The sequence below is a fragment of the Branchiostoma floridae genome, chromosome 12 (genome assembly GCF_000003815.2).
Source record: "Branchiostoma floridae strain S238N-H82 chromosome 12, Bfl_VNyyK, whole genome shotgun sequence".
NCBI classification, from domain to species: domain Eukaryota; kingdom Metazoa; phylum Chordata; class Leptocardii; order Amphioxiformes; family Branchiostomatidae; genus Branchiostoma; species Branchiostoma floridae.
The window spans coordinates 4500267-4516605 of NC_049990.1; the positions used below are offsets into that span (position 1 = coordinate 4500267).

Consider the following 16339-nt stretch of genomic DNA (forward strand, 5'->3'; position numbering starts at 1 on the left):
AAGTAACAAGATTGGATATAAGACTTCTGACAGCTGTGATGGGGATGGTTTTCTTCAGTCAGCAGACGAGGCCCTCGGCATTTGCGGTAATTCTTTTTGGGTCGCTGGTGGCAAAAACTGTCTCCAAGGATGTTGGTGAAATGTCTTAGATGTTAACAAGGACTGGGGGGATTTCTCTCACAGTGTTAAGTTTTAATTCACAAGGCTGTATTCAAACATGTTAGCTGCCCTTAGTATATGGTCTCCTTACATATAGTTAAGATGTGTAGTATGTATTTTATACTTTGTTTTCTCGGTTTTGTTAATTTTTGTCTTCTTTTCTGGAAGCAAAAAGAAACTTTGGTGTCACAAAAAGTATCTGTATTTTGCTGAAGTGTGCTCACACACAGGAATAGACAGTCATTTAAACCTGTCTAATGACAAGGTATGAATAAGATAACTATGAACAAGACACAAGTATAACTCAAGAACAACTGGGTGGATTGGTTTCATACTTGGTGTGTTAGTGGGGTAAGACAAACACTGGAAATGATTAGATTTTGGGGCCACCTAGCGGCTTCCCTTGTTACTGCAGCTGTTTTGATATCTTGCATTCTAAACAAGCTATGGTCATGTTTTTGTGTTGGATAGCTCTTGTTTTACATACGTTTTGTTAATCCTTCAGCCTCCCCTATCAGACTGTTAGCATGTGTGGCGTACTTCAAAACAAAACTCTCGCCAAGTTAATCACAGATCGGACTTGATTGTTCCGCACACTGCCTCCATGCCTTAATGTGTCGATTTGCATTTATATGAGTTGTGTAGATGTGCCTTTGTGATTGCAGCTCTCCTCATTCTGACGCTGTCAAAGATCGTGCTGAAAATAAAGTTGAGAAGTGGTATTTCATTAGATCGGAGCTTGTACAAAGACTAACATGACTGGAATAGACTACAGCGTAATGGTAATGTTATTGGCTATCGTGACTAAGTCATTTGAACAGAGAATTAAGTCTTGTAGTTAAGAGATAACGTCATCACTTGAGATGCCTTTCAAGGTGACATTAAGAAACAGTGCCTTCAAGATGCGCAAAACGACTGTAAAGTTGTCTCAAGGTCTCAATTACGTCTTAAGTTTTGAAACAACCTTCTTTTATCACCCTTGGTTTAACGCCAGTCTCTAATCTTTTGAGAGGTACAACCAACTTCATTGCGTAAGAAATTCACTAAGGTGACATAAAGAAAAGGTCCCTTCCATTTAGGATGTTCAAAGGTACAGATTTACCATCTGAAAATAGTCCCATGATCTCAATTACATGGCAAGTTTTAAAACTTCTTTCTTTCATGATACTGGTTAACAACAAGCTCCAATGTTTTGAGATGTTCACTCTACAGTTGACGTAATTACTTAAGGCATCCACTAAGGTGTTGTTAAGGAAAGGTCTCTTCCATTTAAGATGTTCATCAGGATAATAAGATAGCTCCATCGTCTTCAGTTACATCTCAGGTCTTTACAAACTCTTCCTTTATGATTCTTTTGATTTACACCAAGGTCCAATCTCTTGTGCTATCTTTTAGAAAGTAGTTCATTGAATCATTCCTCCAACCCATGTTTCCATTAGTAATTGCCACTAGAGGGGTCATAACGTTGTAAGCTTTTAGTTTTAGAGTTTGTAGTGAGTTTTTTTATTGCACTTTTTGTAATACGTTGCAGCTCTTTAAGAAACTTTAACAAGTTTTTAACCGGTATGAGAAATTCAGGTTCAGGTACAGTCCAGGTCCAGAGGACCAGGTCCAGGCTGGACTTGAGCCTGGACCAAGACTTAGTTATCTGTGAAAACTTGTGAATGGGCAATTCTCAAAACACTGGTTTATTTGCTAAAAAAAGTGCTGGAGTATCCGACTTCTACTGCTGTTTTGAAATCTTCACGTAAGCAACCTGCTGTATTCCATACATTTTCTAATTGTTCCCAAGTCTGCGGTTCGCTGAGTTTTTTCAGGTCTGCCTTTTCCGGACCAGTCCAACAACAACAAAAAAAAGGTTTTGTAACTGAGTACAGCGTACTGGTACCCAGCCCTTGTCTTCCATATACAAGTTCTTGGTTTCCCTTACAGAAGATAATGCACACTTGGGAGGCTAACATTCAGATGATGGATTGCCATATGCTGATTAGCCATGGAGACCATAAAATTGCTGTCAGTGCCCTGCAAGGGTGTCAACGTGAAGATGAATGACTCTCAAACTTCTTCCACGCTTGCACGCATCTTGGAGAAGTACAAAGAAGGTCCTAAGGGTTTTTCAAGGTCAGAATGTCTTGGAAAAATTCCTGGAAACCTCATCAAAGGTTGAAAGATCAGGCCGTCTGTCTTGGATGTGACCTTCTGGTTGTTAATTGAGCAGAGAATACTGGTCACTTAGTGTTTGGCAAGGCATCTTTCAGGTGTGCAGAGCAGCATCACAGAACAAATCTGAGTGAGATTGTGTGGTGTAATCGGTAGGACCTTATGCTCAGGCCTAAGAGCTCCTGGGTTCAAAACCTGAAAAATTGTGACCCATCTTGTGCACTTTGCACTACTTTCCTCACTTCAGTCAGGTGAAAAAAGAGTACCTAGCTTTGGCCAGGGCTGTCCCTTGGATAGGACGTTAAATGGAGGTCCCGTGTTCAGGGATAGCCACATCTCGAGCATGTTACATAACCCGCTGTCCCTGAACATGGGACCTCCATTTAACATCCTATCTGTACTGTTATGTATGGCTCCATTTCTTCCACAGTTAAAAAATTGCATGTTTAGAGGATAAGTAAATATAATGTATATACAGCTGGTTGGTTTACAGCCTTGAAACCAGCAGTTTAGCTCATAAGATAGTTGTACTGTCCTTAGTGCTGAAATACATGTAATGATACATGGACAGCCTTCCTTTCCATTCACTCCTCCAATATGTAGCTTAACACCTTCAGCAAGGGATATAAAGTTAGAGATGCACACATTTGTGCAAGACACTACAGCAGTGGGCTAGTCTGCTGGTAGTGATTTGTGTTTAACTCCCATATTCCATACTACTATACCTACCATACCTGCTACAGCAGTGGGCTAGTCTGCTGGTAGTGATGTGTGTATGACTCCCATACTCCATACTACCATACCTGAGCCTCACTAGTCTCAACTAGTGATTCAAAAGCTTAGCTCATAGGATAGTTGCACTGTTACACTGTCCTTGGTTCTGAAGTACAAGTAGTGATTCATGGACACCCTTCCTTTCCACTCACTCTTCCAGCATGTAGCTTAACACCATGAGCAAGAGATATAGGCACCAATTACATTACAGGGTGTTAATTCCTAAGTATTACTTGTCTTAACTAGTCATTCACAAGCCTATAGCTCATAGGATAGTTCCACTACTACACTCTTCTTGGTTCTGAAGTACATGTTGTGATACATGGGCAGCCTTCCTTTCCATTTACTCTTCCAATATGTAGCTTAACACCATCAGCGAGAAATATCGCCGCCAATTACATTACAGGGTGTTAATTCCTAAGCCTTACTGGTCTCCACCAGTCATTCACATCTCCCTAGATGTTAACACCCTTGTAATGCAATTTCAGAAAACAGATGGCTTTAGGACATATGGTGTAAAGCCTCATATCTTTCTTCTTCCTTCCAAGGACATGAAGCAAAAGCAATTTAGCTGTTCAAGGACACCTTATGCATTTGGGTTTTAAAGTAGAGAACTGTACGTTGTAGACAAAATTGAGCAAGTTTCAAGCATTTATGTCTTGAATTCAATCTCCAAACGTGTGCTTCAAGTAGTAGCAATCTAGTCAATTTGTTGGAATCAAGACAGTAAGGAAAAGCAATTTATAAGTACCTCTTCAAGGACACATAATGTATGCGTGTGATTTTCAAATTTGTTTGTAAAGAATTGTCTTAGAAACCAAGTTTCACAAGTCTTGAGCACATATGTCGTGCACCATCCTTGAATTCAATCTCCAAACTTTTGCTGCAAGTGAAAGCAAAAAAGAGAAATTCTTTCAAGTACAATCTTAAAATTTGCTAACATTGCTAACAAGTTTTAGTGATTCTTATATGGTTGCTTATAGTTTTTACAGAGCCTCAAAGCAACTCCCTGTTGCTTAATTTACTTCTATGGTGAACATGGTATAAACATGCGTATATAAGGGCTACAGAGAAAGTCCTTGTTTAATGCACCCAATGAAGTGTGCATGTTTATTGGCATCCAACAATTTTCACAACTTACTGCAGTCTTTCAGTTGGGTATGACAGTTACTTAATCTAGAATGAACATGGTATAAGCTTGCTTATCCAAAATGTATGTAATTACAGAGAAAGTCACTCTTGTTCCAGAGAATTCAATGCATTGTATGTATGGCAATAAACAAGTTCCACAACTTACAGTAGTTTGTCTGCGGGCCATCTTGGCTAAATCAAAAACATTCTGTACTCCATTCATCAAACCAGAATTTGAATCTCACATAATCCGGTTTTATTCTCGGTGGCTTCGGAGCTTCTGGTCTTACCGATGATATCAGTGTCCTCGGGGCAGGGATCTAACCACAGGTATCGATTCTGGCAAACACAATACTTAAACATCGGATTAGGGAAGAGCTCTCAATATTGTCCCGTCAGATAGAGGTATGCTGGTGAAAAATGTGGACTGTTAGCTGTATTTATCACATCTTTGAGTTTTTATTACAGTGAGTTGTTTAGACCTGTCCTCAGGCGTTGTATTGCATTGCGTCGTCTTTTGTTGACAATGTTAGAACAGACTCAATTGAAGTGTGTTTGTGAATTATGTGTAGCTCAGTTAGCTGTATTTATAACATGTTTGTATTATATTACAGGGAGTTGTTTAAGCTAGTCTTCAGGTCTCAGAGTTGCATCACATTGCATTGTCTTTTGTTGGCAATGTTAGAGTTAGACTCAATTGATCAAACTGTGCTTTTGAATTATGTGTAGCTCAGTTAGCTGTATTTATAACATGTTTGTATTATATCAAAGGGAGTTAGTTGTTAAAACTAGTCCTCAGGTGTCAGAGTTATATAACTGCTGTGGTGATTCAATGGCGATTTCAAAACTAAGTAGTTTTTATTTTAGCTGCCTCACCTGACTTGAATGGTTCATGTCATGACTTTAAAGTTTTTTGACAAATGTCTTGACAAAAGTTTTGTTTGTCCCAACAACCAAATTTCCATCCCAGAATTTAGATTTTTCAAAATTCCCCCTAGGAATGCTGTGCCAAAGCCTTTCAAAATCGAGGGGACGGAAAATGATTTTGGGCTGGCTACAACCCTGCTCAGCCCCTTATTGCCTTGGGTACTACATTCATCTTGAGTCTACTATTTGCTGAGCTTGTCAAAAAGCACAGGGAAATGTTCCTCTTACATTAGAACCTGTCCCCTTGTGCTGACATCTAGAATATTACCTTTCCAGCGAGCTAAAGCCGTGTATAGACCCATCTTTACTCCCATTTCCACCCAAGCCTTGCTGAGACGTGGAACCATAAATCTTGTGTGAGAGTTAGAGACACCAGGTGGAGGATGTTACAGCTGGTGGCTCGTCAGTATGAGGGCACCATATGTCACTATCAAGTTTCTCTACCGGCTTTAAGGTGCCTTTAAAGTTTAAGGCTATACCAAAATGTTTCCTTGGTTTATGGCCTAGAAGGCCAGATAGTGCAAGAGGGGATAGTACGGTGCGAGAAAAAATTGGTTCTGGCTGGTGGCACATCCGTATAGGTGTTTGCCTTTGCCTCCGTATGCCTTTTTGTGGGACCTTTAAGGCTGTACCAAAATATTTCCTTGGTTTATCGCCTGGATAGTCTAAGTGGAATCTGTTGGTGCAAAGAAAATTTTGGTTACAGCTGGTGGCTCGTCTGTATGGGGGCACTATATGTCTCTATCAAGTTTCTCTACCAGCTTTAAGGTGACTTTAAGGCTGTGTCAAAATATTTTTTTGGTTTATGGCCTAGTAAATAGTCTAAGGGGAGATGTTATGGTGCAAAGAAAATTTGGTTACGGCTGGTGGCACATCTGTGTGAGTGCACTATATGTCTTTATCGTTTTAGTATCAGGTTCTGTACTAACTTTCTATGGGCGTTAAGGTTGTACCAAAGTATTTCCTTGGTTAATGGCCTAAATGGTGCAAAGGAAATTTGTTGGCACGTCGGTATGGGGGCACCACACGTCTTTAAATGCCCACAAGCCTTTACTTTAATATTCTCCCCCCCCCCCTCCCCCAAAAGATAAGCAAACCTTGTCTTATAGCAGGGGGCTGGGAGGACCTTATCTGTCATGATCATAACTGAGGATAGTTTACAATGCCAAGGCCTTGCACTTACCCAGAATACTGATAACCAGACTCTAGAGAGAGAACTGAATGCCTATAGGAAGAGATTCATGGAGAGTCAGAATGTGATTAAGGCCGCCCATGGCACAGTATAGATCTTATCTTTTGTGAGTTTGTACCTCGGCTCTTGGCAGGGTGTGCAGATATACCGGCAGGGCTCGAAATACTTTTTTCTGCATGCCTGCACTGGTGCAGGTAACTGTTGAAAATAACCTGCACCAGACAAATTTTACCTGCACCACTCTGAGTTTAGGAAATATGGATCCTACTAAAATTGTTTAGGAACCATTGCTATTTTTTCTTCTATACTTCTATAGGTGGTATCAGCCAATGCAGTTGATAACAATCCACATACACCTACACCATATGGCATTATGTATAAACCCTGTACATTGACCAGTGCAGGTTATAGGTGCTGGTTGACACCAGAAATACCTGCACAGCTCTAATTTTACCTGCACTAACCTGCATATGCAGGTTGCATTTTGAGCCCTGATAGATTTTATCTTATGTGAGTTGGAACTGCGGCTCTTGGCAGGGTGTGCAGATATCTGACAGAGACGTACAACATGCGGTGATAATCCATCGCCACGGTCGGGATTTGCTGAACTTGCAGGATTTTTCTCTTCTTGATGAGATGCTATCTGTACACCAGGGGACTTATACTTAATGCTAGTTCACCTTTATCCTTGGGGTGACCTTTATCCGTTGTCTTTGAAAATAGCACATTTAGGAGTACAGTCAAACCTGTCTATAGCGGCCACTCAAGGGACTGGTCAAAATTGGCCACTATAGAGAGGTGGCCACTATAGAGAATATGCTAATTAATTGACCACAAGCAATAAGTTACACATGGTTTTAGTACCCACTGATCTTTATTCACATAATACAGTACTGTACATGTGCTGCAATGATTTACACTATATGTATTAAGAAAACAAAAGCTATAAAAAGTTTTAAATGTTCTACAGTTGATATTGTCTGAAGAGACCGGTATCGTCATATTTCTTTGATCTTTCGTCCTGTATCCTTTGATACTTCGCCGTCCGTGTGTTCCCTCCCGCGTTCACACGTCAGGTTCGCCCATTATGCTAATGTGGTACTCACAAGAAAAGTCTCGTCATTTTAGACTTATCTCTTAATAAATGTAAGAATAAAATCCACCATAGTCTGAAGTTCATATCATTTTGTCTTTGTAACAATTCATTTAGAAAGTTTTTGTGATAAAAATTAACCTAAGCGATAGTGTATTAGAACGTAACTTTAACACAATTTACCTCTGTAATATTGGTGTCGTCTATTGACCTTATATGACCTCGCTTGTCGGCGGGTATGGGTAGCGCCAGTTTACGAAGTTTTGTTTTGAAAATGAATCAAAGAGGTTTTAAATCCGGCGTAGGGTGACGATACGGCAGCTGTATATGGCCGAACGCGTGCCGAAACATAGATCAGCGGTCCGCGTGGCCGTAATCGGCAGTGTTTTTGTACCTGCGGGACCGGAAATCGTGTGGCCGTGGCCGCGTTGGACAGGTGGCCGCTAAGCCTATTTCTTAATCATTACGAATCCAAGGGACCGACAAAAAGTGGCCACTATGGGCAGGTGGCCGTTATGCAAAGGTGGCCGCTAATACAGGTTTGACTGTATTTAGTCTGCGGACAGTGATTTCAAATTTGCAATATTTTCACAATGCTCCAATTTGAAAGCACCGTCCGTCAACTTCATATCACTAAATAAGTTTTTTCTTATAAACAACGAATATAGGTTACCCTCGGATAAAGGTGAACCAGTGTTAAGTAATAGGCAAGGAGGAACTCTGAGGAATAGTATAAAACACCTCACATGATAGGATGATTTTTCTCTCTCTTGATGAGATGCTATCTGTACTAAGTTTATTTTGAGGTACAACAGGAGACTTATACTTGTAATAGACAAAGAAGAACTCCGAGGAATAGTATAAAACATATCACATTATAGGATTTTTTCTTTCATGATGTCAATGATGACAGATGAGATGCTATGTGTACTAAGATTATTTTGAGGTACACCAGGAGACTTATATTCCTTAAGCAATAGGCAAGAAGGAACTCTGAGGAATACAATGTCATGTAGTATAAGATATCTCACATGATAGGATGACATATATTATGAGCTGCTTATAGCAAGAGAATTGATAAAAGTGTTTTTTTTTTTCTTAAACTTTTCCTCTTGAGCTCTGGTCCCAAAACACACTTGTTTTAACTCTGCGTATTGCTATACCTGCAGATTTGCCAATCATGAGTAGTTGTACTCATTATGCTACTCATAGTCATATAAAAGCAAGATAATCGTTGCCTTTGTATGAGTGATAATTGACTTCCCTCTGTTGTTATGACTTACCTAATCTTTTTAGCTCACTTTCGTGGAGCATAAGGCACTGATGAACTTCCTCCAGTCTTTCCTATCTTGGGCCATCCATCTGATCTCATGCTGACTTAAGTAGTACTACTTGAAATTCTGTGACCATGATGATGTCATGATTGATCATTTTTGTAAGAATTTTGAAGTGGAGGTTGTCTTGAATTTGTTGTTGAGTTTGTTCTAATGATTTGTCCCTGTTCGTGTGTTGCAGTGAGGACCTGTGCTGAGTCCACCACCATTTTCTCTCTATGTACCATCGACTGCAGGTGACCATTTCTGCCTCAAGGTATGGAAATTCTAACATTTTTACTGTCAATGTACTTGATGTGTTTCAAAAACACTTGATGATGAGTAGAGTATTGTGAATACAAAAAAATGTACATTGTGGGGATTTAATTTCGCAGTAGCGGAAAAATGACTGTTTGCGGTGGTTTTGAGTTTGTGGTAGCACCGTACACACTAAGTGTCTTACTGCCATGGAAAAATATTCCCGGTGGTCTTAAGCTGCGATGACTTGGCAATGCAAAGACTGTGAACATAAAACCACCACAAAAATTTCTGCATTTACAGTATGTTACAGAGTATCTGCTGTTGTTTGGGAGAGAGCACTTGAATGTATGGTTTGTCGCACTTGCTTTATCACCCTTATTACTTTATGTGGGAAGTTTTGATAGACAAGAAACAAATAAACAATTGTCTGTGTAGGTCTCGAGGGGGTGGGCAGGGGGAGGGAGAGGTTCTGCTGTAACCATGGTAACAACAGAACCTTGTTGTTTCCGCAGGTCTTGAAGGGGTGGGCATGGTAACTGTTTGTTCTTTGTTCAGGTCTCGAGGGGGTGGGCAGGGGGAGGTAGAGGTTCCGCTGTAGCCATGGCAACAACAGAACATTGTTGTATTCACAAGTCTCGAGGGGATGGGCAGGAGGAGGTTCCACTGTTATCCTGGTAACTGTTTGTTCTTTGTTCAGGTCTCGAGGGGGTGGGCAGGGGGAGGGAGAGGATACCACCATGGTATCGGGCGGCCCCCTGCGGCACCAGACGTTCTGCTTTACCTGCGTGCTGGGGCTGTATGGCTGCCGATGGAGGCAACAGGTCGACCCCAACGAGAAGAGATGGGTGAGTTTCAGCTGTGGTGATTTTATCTTATTGTCTATCTGTTATAATCTATCTCAGGCCTGTTTCTGCATGTTACTGAGTATTGTCAATCAGTCATATGACAACAGGTTGACCCACACGAGAAGAGATGGTTGAGTTTCAGCTGCATGTAGTGCTGCTTAAAAAAAAGTCACATGCAGGCCAGGAAGAGTGAGTGAGTGAGTGAGTGAGTGAGTGAGTGAGTGAGTGAGTGAGTGAGTGAGTGAGTGAGTGAGTGAGTGAGTGAGTGAGTGAGTGAGTGAGTGAGTGAGTGAGTGAGTGAGTGAGTGAGTGAGTGAGTGAGTGAGTGAGTGTGAGTGAGTGAGTGAGTTAACATGTATAACTCCATCCCCCCTCAGGTGGAACATATCTGGTTTGTGGTGATGTTGCTGGCGGTGGTGTTTGTTTGTTTGTTTGTGAGTGAGTGAGTTAACATGTATTTACTCCATCCCCCCACAGGTGGAGCGTATCTGGTTTGTAGTGATGCTGATGGCGGTGGGGTTCGTCTCCTTCTGGATGTACTTCTGGCTGGTGGTCTGGAACGACGCAGACGACTTCAACTGGTGAGGAAGAATCTGAGTTTGAAAAAGATGCCACTGTGTAGCTATATATAGTTGCATGTTATAAATTAAATGTTTTTAGACTGCAAGGTTTGGGGTTTGAATCCCAGCTGAAATAAATCTATGAAAGATACTTTAACCCCAATTTATTGCTACTGGCATGGGTTACACTTGTCCTGGCCTTCATAGAGGACCTTAAGTTGGCCTACATGTATAGCCAATCAGTTCCTTGGTAAATGTAGCTTGGGCTCAGAGCTTTCCAATGCAAAAAAATTGAACAAATTGTTGAGTTGTATATTAGGATGTTTACTCCATCATTCAATTCGATTTCAGACTCAGATTTCCATGAAAAAATAGAATCTTGTACCAGTCAGTTCCCTACACAGCTGATACTGACCAATTTTGAACCGAAACTCACTCTCTAAATGAAATCTCTACGTCCAGGTGGATCTACCAGCAGACTGGGAAGTGGGTGAACTGGTACTGGGTCATCCTGGCAGCCACTTCCACTGCCTTTGGATACGCTGTCTTCCTACTTGTGAGTCATTTTTGTTTCTTGTTCAAACATATGATTAAAAATACAACACGGTGTATTCCGTATCACCCTCATTCCCAGCCCGACTGTGAGTCAGAAAACACTGATTTAATTGCCAAACTACTCATAAAAAGGATAGAATAATTGTTTCAACAACTTTATTCTTTAAGGACATCAATTCCATTTGCTTGCAGTGGGGTGTGTTCTATTTAATTGATAGAAGCCTGTGTGATACAACTAAGGAGCCTGCATGTTATTCAGAAAATTATCACCCAGTCCGGAACACGGGACAATTTTTTCTGCAAACCATTTGTAACATGTGCTGCTTGTTCTCTTTCCGTTACAGTTATTAGCTGCCATCCATGTCTGTTTTGAGATTCCTGTGTACCTCCACTGGCTCCACAAGGTAAGCAGCTTCAATCTTTAGATCATTCTCCAAACTCTATAGTAACACACAATAGATTAGCTGTAGCTGTGACATGATTATGTAGTAGACTCATCTATGGCCTCCTTCCGTTAATAAAGATCATGGTAGAATCCTAATTGATATCAGCCATACAACTTTGACTGTTGCTCAACGGTCCTATTATATGCAAATGACAGTCTCTGCCACATAGGGCACATCTGTAAGCTAATTCTGGCCTGTTGCTTTTTGCAGGATCTGCTTTTCTTTCGCCATGCACATAAGTCTGGTTTTTCCTGATATTAGTAGACTTAACTAAACTAAAAGTCCTCTTTCTTTCCTCCATAGATCCTAGTGGTGTTACTCCTGTGCGGCTGTACTGGATATGTTTTGCTAATGTAGCAGTTTCTGTTTAGACTTACACATAAAATTTTAAGGTTAAGGTAAAAGTGTTAATGTGCACATATCTCTTTTTCTCTTCCCATTATTCTAGATCCTGGTGGTATTACTCCTGTGCGGCTGTACTGCATGTGTGGTGTTGATACAGCAGTTATGGCTGGATGGCTTCAGGCTGGCGTGGCTATCCCTACAGGTTGGTACCTAACATGATGTATATGATATATGTTTCCTCTGCCACTTACTTATGCCAGAGGGGGAGTTACTCACACAGAAAGTCCACCACATTTTGAATATAGAGAGTACATGTAAGTCCTTCACACCAATTAAGGGTGTAAGTCCATCTTCAGACCTCCCTGAGTAAGTCCATTTTCATACCATTTGGACTTACTGTCAAAAAAGAGAACTATGGTCCATGGTAAGTTGTTCATAAGTCCAAGGTTTTCTTCCTCGGCCACATTGACAGTTTCTGTCTTCTATGCAATGCCTCTAAGTTAAGTGTTGGGATAAATTTGGAATATTTTTACTTTAATTTAATCCTCTTTAATTTTTTGCCTACTTGATGTGTAACAGTGGGGTTCAAGCATTACCAACTGACCAGACCAACTGGTCAAGACTTTTTGGTTGATAGGTGCTTAGTGGTGTTGGTTTGCGAAATGACGGACCCGGGTTCCATTCCCAGGGACTGTTTCTACTGGCACCTCGAGTGTTTCACTTGTGTTTCCATAAAAAAAACATGAACTTGATAGCAGAAAGTAGAGAGATTACAACAATATGTTTGAATTTCTGTGATGTAAATTTTTGTTTTTTCCAGATGACAGGGCCATGGCTGCACCTTGGTGCTGTAGGCCTGATGACAGTGTGCTCCTGGGTCATAGCAGGGCAGTGGGCACAAGTTAGGACTCTAGGTAAGTGTTAGGGTTGGGATGCCTGAGTACAGAAAATTCAGGTACAGGTCCAGTTCAGGTCCAGAGGATCAGATCCAAGTCTGGACCTAAATCTGGACCTGAGTATCTGTGAAGGGCAATATTCAAAACAATGGTCCATTTTGCTACAAAGGAAATTGTTTGGAGGAGTATCCACATGTGTTTTAAAATCCTATTTCAGAATCCATGTATACAAGACTAACTACATCAGAGTCTGTACATTTGACTTTAGAAACAACCTTTAACCAATCCCACGCGCACTGTGAGAAAATTCACAATACCACGTACATGTAGCAAAAAAAACATACTGCAGACTTCCAGGTACCTGTGACCCTGTACTGGAATCATGCAGGCATATGGTAATGTACATGTTTCGTCGATGTAGTAACTACGGGCGAATGTACATGTTTGACATAGTGAGTCAGCCATAGTCTGGATTTCTGTAGAGACTGTCAAAATTTGCTGAAAGATGGATTGGCAAAAAATGCAGAAATTTCATTTCTACCTTGTGTTGATCCAAAGGAATACAAAGTCCGAGGTACCTGGTAATTGTGCAATGCTAAGAAAACAATTTTCAAACAATGTGAAGTAGATCAAATATATAACTCTTGATGAATGAAACTTAATTCTGTTTTCCCAACTCTACAGATGTACTTTGGGTTTGTTTTCTTACCTTGGGGTGATAGGAGACTGTATTCTAAGACTTGTTCAGTTGTTTATTACTGATCATTATCTAATTCACTGGAGAAGTTGTCTTGTTTTTCCCGCAACTCTACAGATAACGTTTGTTTTTTACTGGGTGTGATGGGGGAACTGTGTGCATATATTAGCTATATTGTGCAGGTGGCAGACTGTAGTTGTTAATCAATGATCATTATCTAATCTACTGATGAACTTGTCTTGTTTTATCCTGCAGCTCTAAAGATATTTTGGTTTGTTTTTACCTGGAGGTGATGGGGGGACTGTATTCTTGTGCAGTTGTTGATCGCTGATCATGTTCTTATTTACAAATGAAAGTTTCTTGTTTTTTCTCAGCTCTACAGATATTTTGGTTTGTTTTTTACCTGGGGGTGATGGGGGGACTGTATGTTGCACCGCTGTTCATCACATCACCATGTTTCATCACTGTGGACCAGCAGCCCCAAAAACCCAAAATAGGGGGACACAGGGGAGCCCCTATGGTCAGTACATTACGTTTTTAAAGCTATCCATAGTGAGAAAGTACTATTAACAGTTTGAAGGTACATGTAGGGTAAATGAGCATTGACAGTGTAGATGCCATATAATTTCTGATTTTCATATTGAAGACATTTTCCTTTTTTTTTACTGTTGAATCAGATTTTGACTTCAAGTTGTCATTTGCATGTCTGATGATGTACTACTTCATTAAATTTATTTCAATCTGTGTCAAAATTGTCCGTTAACTTCAGGTAGAATTATTTGTATTATAAGAATGTAAGATGTAAGTATTACAAAGTAGGAAGGAAAAAAGAAAAGGCTGAAATGTCTCAGTACTTAAAATATCTAAATATGATCTTTTTTTATCATTTCTTACATGACGCCTTCTTTCTGTCACCAGCTTGCCCCTGAGAACACATTACTGTCGTTTCAAACTGCAATAGACAACAATGCCACCATGATAGAGACAGATGTCCAAATAAGGTAACTGAGCTTCTGTATGGAAAGTCATATAGAAACAATTTTCTTACTTTTAGGGTGACAGATATGACAAATTTTTGCCTCATAGTGGAAAATATTTGAAGGAAAAAATTGAAATGGCAGCACAGTTTTGCAATAATTGTAAAATACTGGCAAACATGCAGCTGATACAAGTTTTTCTGTTTCCCCATCAAAAAATGTCTTGAGCAACTAGAAACCAGTGTTTTGTTGATGAACTTGTATTCTACTTAATAACTGTTTTGCTGGCACAAGAACCCTAACCATATTGCTGGCACTACAACCCTAATGTGACTTCATGATTTCACACAGTTGTTGCCCTTAATGATTACAATGATTGATAACTCCTATTTTGTTCTTTCCCCCAGTATCGATGGAGTGCCATTCCTGATGCACGATGGTGACTTGAGGAGAACCACCAACATCGCGGAAGTTTTTCCCAACAGGGTAAACGACAACGCAGCCACCTTCAACATATCAGAGCTCAAGAGGTTAAACGCTGGCAAATGGTTTCTCCAGGTAACTTCCTAAGAACTTCTTTATCTACAATTACTGTAACTGTTACAGTATAAGACAATATGAAAGCTTATTTTAGTTGTGCGTAGTGCAGTGGTTAGTGGCCCTGCCATAACTTTGATTCTGGTTGTGTCAATCACCTGACATAGACGCTACCCGAAAGGGTTACAGTCCTTAGGACGGGACATTAAGCTGTTGTCCACTGTTCACTGTGCTTGTCAAAAAGAGCTAGGGGAATTTCCCTGGTACAGTGACATATAGCATCTTTCCTTTCTCTCATGACCAGTGGAAGACCTGAGCTCTTTAGCGAGCTGAAATTGGATTGAGATCACTTTCCTTTTTTTTTTACATTATACTGATCATGTCCATCTTTTACGCAGACTGACCCATTTGGCACGGTGGGGGGCATGTCGGCCAGGAGAAGAGCCCTGATCGCCAACCAGTCTGTCGGAACCTTCCAAGATTTTCTACAACTTGCCAATAAGTACAACGTCAGGGTGATCTTTGACCTTTACCCCCCGCCCAGGGGTCATCCATTCCACAAGAACTTTGCAAACTACACCCTGAATTTTGTGCTGAATTCCGGACTACCTCAGAGCAGTGTAAGTGCAAATGTTTTAGATGTTAATTCATCATTGTTATGCCACCTTAACACTTTTAATGTGTTACATGTAGCTTTAAAACATACCTTTTATTCAATGTTTCAGCTGTTAGTGATGGAAATGATTTTCGTGTGATGGAAATGATTTTTTTTAAATTCAATTAACCATTTATCTATCTTTCTCCGGAGTTTAGTCCCCCTTGAAATGGCCTTTAAATTCTTTCCAAATTCAACAACAAGTGAATACTTCACCATCTTGAGAGCCAAATTTTGAGCTTTTTTCCAACACGAAAGAAACACTCGCCATAAATTTTCAGTCAATCTAGCCAACCTTCATCACTGCATGCGCTGACTTTCCAGAAGCCATAAGTGTGATGATGTCAGAAGTGAATCAAAAGTGGCTGGAAGACTCCTGGGAAACCAGCTCGAAGAAGCTTTGCAAAGAAGAGTTACCGATCCCCTGCCTAACACGCGCCCTCCCGCAACTATACACCCGCCCCACTACCAGCTGGCCCCCGACCATAGATCATGGCACTGGACAGGTGTGACAGCGTGAATGCATGGCTTCTCCAGACTGTGTGAGAGGCAAGCCATAGTTGAGGCCAGCTTGTTCGTCGGGCCGGCGGGTGTTGGGCGGCAGGTGCTGTGTGCGCGTGTGGTGGGGATCGGTAAAACCTTGCACGCCTCGTAGGAGTCTGCGTTTTCCCAGGGTACAGGAAGACAGAATCTACCATCAGTGTTCAAAGAAATTTGATGTTCCTCCTTTGGTACAACCCCCTCACAAAGTCATCCTGCTCCGTATCCAAACTCCAATATCAATGGATTCTACCAACACAGATGAACTTTCATTCG

The 16339-nt window shown here is 40.8% G+C and overlaps 1 protein-coding gene across 4 annotated transcripts in view; it reads left to right on the forward strand.

Moving 5' to 3' along the window:
* Positions 1-16339, forward strand: part of LOC118427760 (glycerophosphodiester phosphodiesterase domain-containing protein 5-like) — an 80111-nt gene that overhangs the window by 59571 nt on the left and 4201 nt on the right. For all 4 annotated transcript variants that reach the window (XM_035837684.1, XM_035837687.1, XM_035837686.1 and 1 more), the window contains exons 2-12: positions 8952-9026; positions 9708-9855; positions 10333-10436; positions 10878-10971; positions 11315-11374; positions 11865-11963; positions 12582-12675; positions 13729-13874; positions 14273-14355; positions 14739-14889; positions 15267-15488. In XM_035837684.1, the coding sequence (XP_035693577.1) occupies positions 8989-9026; positions 9708-9855; positions 10333-10436; positions 10878-10971; positions 11315-11374; positions 11865-11963; positions 12582-12675; positions 13729-13874; positions 14273-14355; positions 14739-14889; positions 15267-15488 (1239 nt within the window). In that variant the 5' untranslated portion in view covers positions 8952-8988. The remainder of the gene's footprint in view (positions 1-8951; positions 9027-9707; positions 9856-10332; positions 10437-10877; positions 10972-11314; positions 11375-11864; positions 11964-12581; positions 12676-13728; positions 13875-14272; positions 14356-14738; positions 14890-15266; positions 15489-16339) is intronic.